Genomic DNA, 13,082 nt, shown 5'->3' with positions numbered 1-13,082 from the left:
ATTTCACGTGTTCTCCTGGACCCTTGATACCCCACGGCCCACTGGTCCATCTCTCTCTCTCTCTAAAATGAATCTAGGCCAGCCGCCAGTCCCTCTCATCCGATCTGAAAGTAGATACGCTATGTTAACATTCCGACAGCAATGGATTCAGGACGAACACATTCATCATCATGTGAGTAAGACACGGGTATGGGCGCACCTGTCTTTAGAGGCAGAAATGTATGCCTTCTAGCAAAGGGAGTACCTTTTCTAAATAAGAGAAAAAGGCATCCTGGTTAATGAAAAAATATACTAGAGACGGGGTTGAATTTGATGAAAATGTGGGATTGTGGTTGCAACTGTTTAAGAAAAGTGCAAAGATATGGGAAAATCTTTCTTTCTTGTGACTTTTCTCTCCAACTCGGCACATATATGTGTGATGGCTTCTCTGATAAACAAAAGGGCCTAAAAGGAGAACTAAAAGAAAGTCCTAAAAACTCTTCCACTCAAGTTGGCAGACTTCATACGGATTCTCACAACTGAAGATAGGTTGACTTGGCCAACCAAAATCTTTCCCTTTAAATTCTCTCCCCAACCCTTCATTTCCCTTCCACACCTCTACTTTTGCTTTTGTTCACAAAGAAACGAAAGCTAAAGGATTAGACTCCATTCAATTTAGCTTCCCCCATCTCTTCTGACAAAACATAACAAACAAAAAAAAATGAGATACCCACCAGTTAGCCTCCTTAGACAAAACAACATTCTTCTCATAAGAGGCATCACGCTCTTGTTCTTGAGTTGTGTTACTATTAGAATAAGCCTTTGTTTTTCCAGCGTCCCTTCTACATTAAAAGCTCTTTCCGTTGATGGGCATTTCAACTTTGATGAAGTTCATCATGCAGCCAGAGATTTTGGCAACAGGTACCAGTTCCTCCCAGAGGCAGTATTACATCCAAAGTCAGTTTCTGATATTGCCACCACTATAAAGCATATTTGGCAGATGGGTCCTCATTCAGAGCTCACAGTTGCAGCTAGAGGCCATGGCCACTCACTCCAGGGCCAGTCACAAGCACACCGAGGAGTTGTGATTAACATGGAATCACTACAAGGACCGGATATGCAGGTTCACCCTGGAAATTCTCCTTATGTGGATGTCTCTGGTGGCGAGTTGTGGATAAATATCCTGCATGAAAGCCTGAAATATGGGTTAGCGCCAAAATCATGGACAGACTACCTACATCTAACTGTTGGCGGTACTCTGTCTAATGCAGGAGTCAGTGGGCAGGCATTTTGGCATGGCCCCCAGATCAGTAATGTCCACCAGCTGGAGGTTGTAACAGGTTCGTCCAAAATAAAATTAAAAAAGCATCATCATATGATATAGATATATAACATCATGGGAGATCAAACCAGGGTCAACCGTCAAAGGACAAACATTGAATGAGAAATGGGCAAATTATATTAACAGTATATTTTCTTTATCTTGTATGGTTTAAATATCATAAGATACTGAAATTGCAGGTGACCAGTGGTACTCACTTGAGCTTTGTTCCATGGAAAAACTTAGTAATGAATTATTTTTCTAGAACAAGTTTATCATTTGCATACAATGAATGCTTACTGAAAGGTAAAGCCAAAATGTGCACAGGAAAAGGGGAGGTTGTAACATGTTCGGAGAAGCAAAACAGTGATCTCTTTCACGGTGTTCTAGGAGGACTTGGCCAATTTGGCATTATAACCCGAGCAAGGATAGCGCTGGAGCCAGCACCATGCAAGGTAAAACAATAAAATCATTTAGGAGAAACAATATTAAAGTCTCGGGTATAGTAGAGAGTACCAGTTGTAATACAATTCTCCATTTTGAGCAGGTAAAATGGATCAGGGTGCTGTACTCAGATTTCACCACATTTACAATTGACCAGGAAAATCTAATATCTGTGGAAAAGACATTTGATTACATTGAAGGGTTTGTGATCATAAACAGAACCGGTCTCCTGAATAACTGGAGGTCATCCTTTAATCCGCAAGACCCAGTTCAAGCGAGCCAGTTCAACTCAGATGGAAAGACTCTCTTCTGCCTGGAATTGGCCAAATACTTCCACCAAGATGAGACTGACAGAGTAAATCAGGTGAGGCATGCAATGGCCCACGATTAGGGTAGATTTCATAAGGTAATAGATCAAATGAATTATTTGATACTGACACATATTTTAATTATGCAGGAAATTGAAAACTTACTGTCTCAATTAAGCTACATAACATCAACACTTTTTCTGTCAGAAGTTACATATGTAGAATTCCTGGACAGAGTTCATGTGTCCGAGCTTAAACTACGGTCGAGAGGCTTGTGGGAAGTTCCACATCCATGGCTCAATCTTTTTATCCCAAAAAGCAAGATAAAAGATTTTGCTAATGAAGTCTTTGGCAATATCCTCACAGAAACAAGCAATGGCCCTATCCTCATCTATCCAGTAAACAAATCAAAGTAACCATTTCACCACTCAAATCATTATCTCTATAGATTATTATGGCTTTCAACTGATTGAATGCTGTAATTCTGATGTCAGGTGGGATAACAGAACTTCTATTGTCATTCCAGAGGAAGATATTTTCTACCTAGTCGCATTTCTTACCTCTGCAGTTCCCTCTTCAACAGGAACTGATGGATTAGAACATATTTTAACTCAGAACAAAAGAATTCTAGAATTCTGTGAAACAGCCCATCTTGGGGTCAAGCAATATCTACCCCATTACAGTGCACAGGAAGAGTGGCGGACCCACTTTGGCCCAAGGTGGGAAGTTTTTGCTCGGAGAAAATTGGCTTATGACCCATTGGCACTACTTGCTCCTGGCCAAAGAATATTTCAAAAGGCAATAATAACCTTCTCATGACAGTGGCCTCACAACATTTATTTTTTTTAAAAGGTAGAGGCCTTAAAAGCATGTGCAGAAAATGCCTTGGCCACATAAGCAGCAAAGTGGTAAATATTAAATTCGTGTGCCTTTTTGTACATGACAAGTGTAACATGGAGGCTCCAGGCTAGTAGAAATTTCTTCAACAATTAACTGTTTTTGAATGAATTATTGGTTACCATAGTGAAAGGAACTGAAGCTCACCAGCCCTATTAAAGGATGTAAATCTTGAATTTGTAAACACCAATTCATTCCACACCGGCATAGATTCAAATGAAAAGCAAAAGGAAACAAAAAGCTGAGCAAAGTTAAAAATGTACCCAAAACAAACAAAGGGCCAGCTCATGCTACACCGGCATAGATTCAAATGCAAAGCAAAAAGAAACAAAGCTTGAGCAAAGTTAAAAACGGACACACAAAAGCTAGGAAGGAAATTACCAACATGTTGCCAATAGCAAAATTTAAAGTGTGGTTGATGGAACCATGCATATACCAATATGTAATAACACTGTCATAATTCAACTAAACAATGGGTGCAAATTTAGGTTTTCACCTTTTATTCAACCTAAACTAACGTCATATTTACCATACTGTTGCAAACAATCGCTGGAAACTGGAACAAGATCATACAGATCTTAAGTTATCAGATGCCTCCAATACTAACTTTTCCTAAAGTGATCCTACATATCGTAAAATAACACTATTGCTCTTCTATTACCTTCCTTCTTTGTTATTATCTATGTATTTTAAGCACATTAACCAAAGGACACAGATTCTGAACTTGAGTTAATTCTGTAGGTGTTTTATAATGAATTTATCTGTCAGAATAAAAAGACAGGTTTTTATTTTTTATTTGGACATTGTCAGACCCTTGTAATTCTGCATGCTGTTCATTTTTAGCAGGTGAAAGTTAAGGCCAAAATTCAATTTGATGTAGGAATCCTAACATAGGCATATAGAGAAATAGATTATCAAAGTATAAAACATATGCTTCTGTAGGGTATATAAGTCGGAAACAAACAGACCTTTCATTCTTAAGCTATTAAATTTGTTTATTACTCATCAACCTTGCAGAATATTGTAAAGCAAACAAAGAAAATCATTAAACAAAATTATAAGAAATATGGAGGTAATTATGGCATAGTGGGCCAATCTTGTCTGACAGTAACATTGAGGAACGGGATTCTTTTTTATTTCTTTTTTTTCGAATGATTTATTCTATATAAGTTAATATAAGTTCTTATTTGATATATATAAGATATTGAGAAGGTAAACAGTTGGACTAATCAAGTATAACAATAGATCTCAAATAAGAAGAAAGTTTATTAACACTATATTAAAGACACCGAAATTTCATAAGTAGGGCAATTCATCTATCCAAAAAGGAACTGAAGCAACTTCATTTTCTTTTTCCATCTTTTATTGTGATGTTTGCTTTTATTCTTTTTATTCATTTGTAAGTAAATTAGTGTGATGGGATAAAGAGGCCTTTGTACCAGAAGAATGCAGATCTGAATCCAGAGAGGACCCAACAAGAATCTCATACTAAAACCAGTTTATTTGGTCTTGAATCTTCTGAGAATGTGTAGGTCTGGGCTTCAACGGTCTTGCTAATTAAATGTTCATCACGGTTTCTTATCCTTGCCTTTTAAAGCAATGATCAGCAGTAGAATGAATCATTCCACTTTTCACTCACTTCAAATGCAGCAAAAGAGATAAGATCAACTAAGAAAAGTGCACTAAAAAAGGACTAATATTTTGCTGTTGAGGAGATTTTGGCATGTGTGTCAGAACTGTTGGGGAAAAGGTGTTAGTTATTAACACAGTGCATGATTATATTCAGTCACTGTTCTGTATCTTTAAGTGTGAAGTTAAAAGATACATGTGGCCACCTTCAGAGTTCCAGAATGCTCTGACTTGGGATACTTGCCTCTGTTTTTTAGACCACTCAAACTACCAATGACACTTGGAAAACTATACCTACCACGTCATAAAGTAAGGCACCAGTTTGCCACTGAACACTGAGAACCTTTGCTAGGGAATATTCACAAGAAAAGGGGCGGCCTAACTTATTAAGGGTATGTATGAATGCAGTCGTTAAATCAAATAAGCATTTATGTCATTCATTCATGCTGCCAGTAGATTTCTTTTCTGAGACAGGTAGTTACTTATGTACAGAAATTAGATTAGGAGCAGGAAGTTCTCATCCTATGAGAAACACTCATCCATCAAAATAAACTTTGAGGCAACATTTTTTTTTATGTAAGCCCCAGAATCTCAAGCAAAAAATAAACTAGAAATACATGCACCTTAAAAAGAATATGGTGTCTTGCTTAAAGACATTGCTAATTTTTCTGATGTTGGAAAATCAAACTTCAAAGAAAGGTGCATTGTATTCAATCATCAAAAGCACCTCAACTGAAGCATTTAATCAGTGCCAGGTTGACTGAATGGTACTCATAGATATGCAAATATTATGGATGATGAGAATCCAAAGAACAAAAGAAATTCTATCCCTCACAACTTCCCTCAGAACCCAACAATGGGGTCAATGAGCAAAGATTACCTCATGAAGGATCACCATCCAGAGGTCAATGGAATATGAATTCCCGGTGTGCTGAGCATACTATGTTCAAGTTGTCTATTTAGAGAGTTGCATCTAGTCCAGATTCCTAAAATAATTAGATGATGCCTCATCTGCTCATTTTAATTCATATTTATGAATATGAGAATACATCCAGTGTCAGCCTCTTAAATATTCTGATAGGAAACCGCTAGGATGCCGATAAATTCTCGCTTCAATTAGCATCATTTCAAAATACATCCTTAAGGTCTAGGCATCCTAGAGAAATTGAATTTCCATTACAGTTCCCTTTAAAGAGGACTTCAGGGTGAAGTTTCGGATAATATGGTGCACATCAATTAGAGAGAGATTTATCATTTACTAGTTACGTTCTAAGCAGATTATCAGAACAACCCCAATACCCTCAAAGCTTATAATCCTGATAGCATATACTCTTCTCAGATGAAAACTCCTCAGATGAGTTTTAAGCATCTGTGTCTCCTAGTATTTCATTTTCTCGGAACTTATAATAGTTCAGCTACCAAATTTTTCTGAAGTGTTTGTTTATGAAGATTTTTCCATACAACATGGTTTCTTAAGGACACATCAAATCACAAAGTTTCATTCGTATAATTGATAAGAATCACTCCTGCGAGTCAAAGATTTCCACCAACAATTGGCTCCAATAGTAAACCCATCAAGCTGGCAGCCATGAGGCTATAGATTCTTTCTAGGGCTCCATTTTTTTCTTTTGGGTAAAAGAAAAAAGATCCACAATGGCATAGTCATTCTCTATATTTTCAAGTAATTAGTAAGTCTGCAGGAGCTAAAATTGCTGTTGCACTGTTAGAACCATCTATAGTGCAAAACAAAATCATAAAAATAAAAGTAAAATAAAGGAACATGAACAATAGCCAAAAAAATACCATCGCAAACAAAAAAATGCTGCCAACAGACTCTTTTCCCTCGGGGATTTTTCAAACAGCAGCATGTGATAATTGAAAGCTCACTAGCAATTACTTGATCTGCATACTAGAATAATTAGTGCAAACAAAAAATATCAGAACAGAAATTAAAAGGCAATACCCGCGATTTTGGTTGATTTCAATGGTCCACACCTACACTAAGGCAGTATTATCTATACTGCATGCTTTTGAACCCTAAAGGTAAGGAATAAAAAGTGTCTTCCTCGCATTTGAGAACCACAAATGAGTCCTAGCACTAAAGAAATGGTACAACTTCTAAGAGAGGTATCTACATCTTAACTATGAAGGAAAAAGCCTTCTGTTTCCCATTCGTGATTTTTATTCACCAGGTTCTTGGGACAACAGACAATATCTTATCATCCAAAATTGCTTTTCTACACACACCATGGCGGAATGCCTTTTTATTACTGAGTTTAGGAAAAAACACATTGTTCCCAATTCTTGTTGTCTTTAATTTCTTCCATAGAGACTTCTTCCTAAACCTTTCTACCAGCTCAAACCATGGTGGAAACAAACGAGAGAAACCCATATACCATTTCTGAAGATGCTCCATAAATATTTCCCAAGCTGTTCCAGATTAATCAATTAGTGCACTCCATCATGTTCCAACTAAATATTTAAAACACGAGCATTCGACTTGCAAAATTCCATTGTTAACATTGCAATTCAAGTGACATAAAGATTCCTTTCTCAGATCTTAAATTACTCCACGATTCATCACCTATGTTACAATAACTGACAATTACCAATACAAATAACTAGTTTCCACTTAAACAGTACAATCTAGCAGACAGGGAATACAGATAAAGCTATTGCTCTATAATAAGGATATCCACAAATATATTCCATTTATTCTGCCTTCTTTAAAAGGGATTGAAGAACACACAAATCTAGATTTTGAGGCAATATTCACAGCCAACCACCCGTCAGGGAAACAAAAACAATGGAGCAATAGTTAAATCTACACCATCCACGTATATAGCTCTTATCAAACATTAAATCAAAAAATTTATATCAACCCAATTCAATTTCAAGAAAAAAAATCCAAGCAGACAAGGCTGTAATCGCCTTAGTGTCCATCAATTCACGGCATTCCAACTCCATGCCATACTGCTACCAATGCAATGTGCATTATTAACATTACAACCTTCTTTGCCTCCTCATTGTTCTTCCTTTAAAAAAATAAGACATCAAATTTGTCTTTCACCAGTGCTTTTAGCTTCAACTAGCAATAAAAGTGGCCTAATTGAGGAGACATTGATGAGTAGTATGCTTATAGATATCGAAAGTCAAAGCCTACAAGAAGGTTAGAAAAATGGCACTGAAAAACATACATAGGAAATTAATATCATTACTTGGAAAAGCTTTTAAAATTCAATTACCTTTGGCTTTGAATTATTTTCAGCACGTAAACAGAGCAAGAGCAAGAATAGTTGTAACCCGAAAAGAACCGCAATGAGCAAAAGCTCTTGATTTGAAGAAAAAGCCAGCCCTCCAAAACCTCTACGAATCAAACACCTGGCAAACCTTTCTGTTTTCTCGTCCTTGGGCCCTGAAGTTACATTCTAGTTGGGTGCGTTTAGAAGAATGAGAAGCAAACATTGACCAGCCCATGTCCACACTTCACGGCACGAGGAAAAGGTGTTGCTTATGCTCAATCTAAATAAAACAACAATAACGCCGGGGAAAATACACCCCATGAAAAACGGAGGTCGTGAACACTCTAACATTGCTACTTTTATTTTGTCCCATTTTTTTGCTATAAAAAAATCACTTATTATATTAAATTATTTGAATATACATATTGAGAATTTAATGCAGTTCCAAAAATTCGCTCATGTAGTTTCACCTTATATTGCTATCTTTTTACGCTCTATATCTTAAATTTTCAATTAAAAACTCCAAATTATCTGATTTTTCCATCAATGACTTTGCAATATCATCCTTAGTTCAAAATCTTCATTAAGACATTAATAAGCAAGTCATGTCCTAATACTTACCATCAAGAATGTTGTCTTAGTTTCAATTATACTTATTTAAGCCATAAAAACATAAACTAAGAAGTTTCAACACAATCACATATTATTTCATTTTAGTAACTTTGCTCCGTTATTTACAAACCCTTGCAAATTTGTTTGAAGCATCTCCAACAAGATGATAAGTAGAATTTTTTTTAAAAGAAAATAATAGATAGTATTAGATCTATAGAATTATTATTATTATTATAACCCAGATCTATAAAATTATTTAAATGTGCAATATTTGGGTAATTAAATATGACAAAATTTAGACTAAAGTTTAAGATCGCTTCGCAAGAAACCGTCGAATGTGGCTTATGAGCTATATCTCATTGTCTCGCCTTGTTTCCTCGAGTCCTTTTCTTCCAAGAACCGGCCCACGCGCAGATCTTTGGGTCATCTCTCATTTCACGTAAACCCAAATGGTCAAGCCAGAGTCTGAACTGAGAATTCTCTCACTTTGTTGGGCACCCAGTTTGTGTTTCTCGAGCAATGTGTGAAGTCTTTAAGCAAAGGCACGAGGGAACAAAACCGCGTTGAAGACTCCGCCGACAGTATAATGCGTTTTCGCCTTCCCTTTCTTTATACTATGCTCTTTGGTTTAACGCTTTATTGCTATCTGGTTTGGTAAGGTGGACGGCCAAACCTGTAGGCGTAGCTTTTAAGGTTTTGGGGTTGCATGTTTGCATTGACATTGGTGATTGAATAGGGAAGTGTAAAACCCGTGTTATAAATCCGTATTCTTTCATGTTCTGAATTGGTTCTATTGGGTCACTAGTGGCTGCAAATTCAAAGCGAGGAATTGGTTTTGAATTTGGTGAAAAACCCACCAATTAAATCCGTATTATAACAGTTTGTGGTGAGATAGATAATTTTTTAATTTCAATTAGAGTGGTCAATCGGGTGCAAAATCCATATAACAAACCGGATATTTTCTGGCTTGAAATTGATATAGAATTAGAGGTTTGGAGTCTGGAAAACTGAATTTGCAGCTTGAAATAAATTCCCCAGAAAGGTTGTCTATACGTGAGAATTTGGTGTTATTTCTCTCAAGCATTTGTCTTTGAATATACCTTTAGCGAGTGTAATTGGCCGGGAATATGGCTGGATTCTCAGAAGTAAAGAACCATAAGGATTCGAATGGGTCAATTGTGAATTCCAATGGTGCTTTAGAAGAGAAGGTCGATGAGCTTCGTCACCTTATGGGTAAAGCTGAGAGTGATCCGCTGAGGATTGTTGGTGTTGGGGCTGGTGCATGGGGTAGTGTTTTTGCAGCTATGTTGCAAGACAGTTATGGTCATTTAAGAGACAAGGTTCAAATTAGGATCTGGAGAAGACCTGGAAGATCTGTTGACAGAGCCACAGCCGAACACCTATTTGAAGTGATCAATTCGAGGGAGGAAGTGTTGAGGAGACTAATTAGGCGGTGCGCATACCTGAAGTATGTAGAGGCAAGATTAGGTGATCGAACACTTCATGCTGATGAGATTTTGAAAGACGGGTTTTGCCTGAATATGATCGATACCCCTCTCTGCCCTTTGAAGGTTGTCACTAACTTGCAGGAAGCTGTGTGGGATGCCGATATTGTGGTGAATGGCTTACCATCAACAGAGACCCGTGAGGTATTTGAAGAAATTAGTAGGTATTGGAAAGAGAGAATTACAGCACCTGTCATCATTTCTTTGGCAAAGGGTGTAGAGGCTGAATTGGAGCCTGAACCACGCATTGTAACTCCCACTCAAATGATCAATCGAGCTAGTAAGATTCCTGTTTTCTAGAATATTATTCTTTCATTTTTGGGCCAAACATGCAACTATGACCTTTGGTGGTAATTTAATGCTAAAACTTTCAACAAGTAAAAGACAATCAACTAGATGGCTGAAAGTGTTGGTTCTTCAAAGTTTCTTGATAAAAACATTCCTGCACAGAAGGTGGCAGGCTTCATGAAATTTACAGTTTCCCATTTCTGAAAATGTCCTTTTTGGATTTGTACTAGTTTAGCTCTTAGTTTGCATTCCTTGTTTAGATTGGATTTTGCTTCAAATTTTTAAGAATTTCTGAGGAACACTTAAGTAGTTGAAATTAACAGACCTTATGAAAATTTGAGTCAGATTTCAACTTTCCCATTTTCTGTTACGACTCTTTTTTGTCTTCTTGAAGTTTTCTCCCCATAATAGCACACAGACTTCTTTCACACTTTCTCTGATTATACCCTTATGTTTGCAGTGGAGACAAATTTATAAATGTCCTTATTCTTCATTTCTCGTCCTTCCATGGAATTTGTGTAAATTCCTTCTGCAATTCAATTCCATTTTACCGTTCCATTTTCCCTTATATTACTGGAATTGGCTTCCTGCTTGCGTCTCTCATGCAGTTAGTGACTCCTCTCTTTCTACGAACCATTCTTGTGGTTCATGGAAAATATTGACCTATAACTGGTTCAAAAGTAACAAAAAAGGAAGACAAGACTCTGTCATGTCAAGGAAAATAAGTTTTCTCTTAATATTGCAGCTTCTTTTCTCACTGAACTGTGAATTTGATATTATGGCTTGCAGCTGGTGTTCCCATGGAGAACATTCTTTATCTTGGAGGACCTAATATAGCATCTGAGATATATAACAAGGAATATGCTAATGCTCGAATATGTGGGGCTGAAAAGTGGAGAAGACCATTGGCAAAGTTTTTGAGGCAGCCCCACTTCGTAGTGTGGGACAATGGTGATCTTGTTACTCATGAAGTTATGGGAGGCTTAAAGAATGTCTATGCCATTGGAGCTGGTAAGATTCACCTTCTTAATGGTACTTGGACAATGAGAAACAAGTCAAATAATTGTATTTATCAGGAGCCACGGCCACTGATCTTTCTTCATGTGTGTTAATATATTCTTCTTAATGGTACTTGGACAATGAGAAACAAGTCAAATAATTGTATTTATCAGGAGCCACGGCCAATGATCTTTCTTCATGTGTGTTAATATATTCAAGTTTTCGTGTTTAAATATTTAGATAAAAACTTATTCTCTTTTCTGGGTAAGTTTCAAAATTGGTGTAATATAAATTTTACAACCTCTGGTTTGGATTCAACAGGAATGGTAGCAGCTCTAACCAACGAGAGTGCCACCAGCAAATCGGTATACTTCGCTCACTGTACATCAGAAATGATATTTATGACTCATCTCTTGGCAGAAGAACCAGAGAAACTCGCTGGGCCTTTGTTGGCTGATACTTATGTGACACTGCTGAAAGGTCGTAATGCATGGTATGGACAACAGTTGGCCAAGGGGGAATTAAGCCTCGAAATGGGTGATAGCATCCAGGGCAAAGGGATGATTCAGGTGTAAATCTTGATTAATTTCATTGCTTTGTGTCTGCATATATTTTTTTCTCTCTCTAATTTGTGAGTAATTGAATCAACTTTTGATATGTCTTTAATGTCGTGAGAAAAAACGTACCTTTTGCCTTCATTTTGAAATACTTACGTGCTAACCTGCATTAATATACGATGCACAAGCTCCAATAAGTATCCCAGGTTATTAGGGGCCTTTTAACTTTGGAAAGGGATGATCTTCCTTACTTCATATGTAAATGAACTTGTTTTTGGATGGTGTTGAGAGTTGTATATTTTCCATTTCTCTTCTGTACGGGGTGTTGCTCCCGCGTTATTGGGGGTCACTATAAGAAAGTTTCTGTTTGTTTAAAAAAACAAAAAGCGTCTAGTCTAAGGTTTCTTTACCGCCAGTGACAGGTGAATAATTCATCCCTACTTTTTCTTGTCATTAGTAACCACTTGCTTCGTTCCCTTAATTTAGGGTGTAGGTGATATTTTTTGCTCATTGCTTTACCTTCCTCAAGTCTCCTACACCTTGCCACAACAATATACTGCTTTGTATTGCAGGGGGTCTCTGCTGTTAAAGCATTTTATGAGCTGCTCTGTCAGTCGAGCTTAAGTGTTCTGCATCCTGAAGAAAATAAGCCTGTTGCTCCAGTTGAGCTTTGCCCCATCCTAAAGATGTTGTATAAAATACTGATAACCAGGTATTCAACTCTCTCTTTCTGCTCTCGTAAACACGTGCAATTAGGATTGATCATCAGTTGATAAAATCTGGTTACACGCAAGTGAAATATGATGCATCTCTTTCATTCAAATTTTCAGGGAGTGTTTATGTCAAGCCATTCTGCAAGCATTAAGGGACGAGACAATGAACGATCCCCGTGACCGTATCGAGATTGCACAAACTCATGTTTTTTACAGACCATCTCTTCTTGGTTATCAGCCTTGATAACAAGTTGCTAATCTCCTTACTGCTCTTGAGCAGCAGCATGTAATTTTGTCACCCCTGGCCCTCAAGGGATGTAAATGTAGGCAAGGTGGTTAGTGTGACTGCTTCTATAGCCTTGTTTGTAATCAGGGTGGGCAAGGGGTGTCATATATATTTCGTTGGTTACTTTATGTTGTTTCAATTCCTTCAAATTTTGGGCTATGATTGTAATTTGTACCAATAAAGAGTGAATGAATAAGGATTGTTTTTGTTATCTTCATTAATGTTAATTGTAAAATCATATTACAGAAGTGCATGTCATAAGAGGGAGAATTCAAAAGCACTTTGTATCTCATCATGGGACT

The 13,082-nt window shown here is 37.2% G+C and overlaps 2 protein-coding genes and 1 long non-coding RNA gene across 3 annotated transcripts; 2 read left to right on the top strand and 1 right to left on the bottom strand.

The window, feature by feature from the left end:
• The first annotated feature begins 700 nt into the window (after positions 1-700).
• Positions 701-3,148, top strand: LOC121239710 (cytokinin dehydrogenase 6-like). Its single transcript, XM_041137009.1, has 5 exons — positions 701-1,319; positions 1,628-1,755; positions 1,848-2,108; positions 2,202-2,464; positions 2,547-3,148. Exons 1-5 carry the CDS (start codon positions 701-703, stop codon positions 2,869-2,871), a joined length of 1,596 nt encoding a protein of 531 aa, XP_040992943.1. The 3' UTR covers positions 2,872-3,148.
• Positions 1,037-8,062, bottom strand: LOC121239712. The gene is made up of 3 exons (XR_005935346.1): positions 7,824-8,062; positions 1,817-2,091; positions 1,037-1,174 (listed from the first exon to the last, which is right to left on the bottom strand). It is a non-coding gene; the product is annotated as an uncharacterized LOC121239712 (long non-coding RNA).
• Positions 8,063-8,810: 748 nt separating this feature from the next.
• LOC121239591 (probable glycerol-3-phosphate dehydrogenase [NAD(+)] 1, cytosolic) lies at positions 8,811-12,991 on the top strand. Its single transcript, XM_041136866.1, has 5 exons — positions 8,811-10,217; positions 11,015-11,236; positions 11,546-11,793; positions 12,354-12,493; positions 12,612-12,991. The coding sequence occupies exons 1-5, from the start codon at positions 9,560-9,562 to the stop codon at positions 12,736-12,738; spliced, it is 1,395 nt and encodes a 464-aa protein (XP_040992800.1). The 5' UTR covers positions 8,811-9,559; the 3' UTR covers positions 12,739-12,991.
• The last annotated feature ends 91 nt before the right edge of the window (positions 12,992-13,082 follow it).

This window comes from Juglans microcarpa x Juglans regia, chromosome 7D (genome assembly GCF_004785595.1).
Source record: "Juglans microcarpa x Juglans regia isolate MS1-56 chromosome 7D, Jm3101_v1.0, whole genome shotgun sequence".
Taxonomy (NCBI): Eukaryota; Viridiplantae; Streptophyta; class Magnoliopsida; order Fagales; family Juglandaceae; genus Juglans; species Juglans microcarpa x Juglans regia.
The sequence above is the reverse complement of the archived record's forward strand: the minus strand, read 5'-3'. Positions and strand labels throughout refer to the sequence as shown.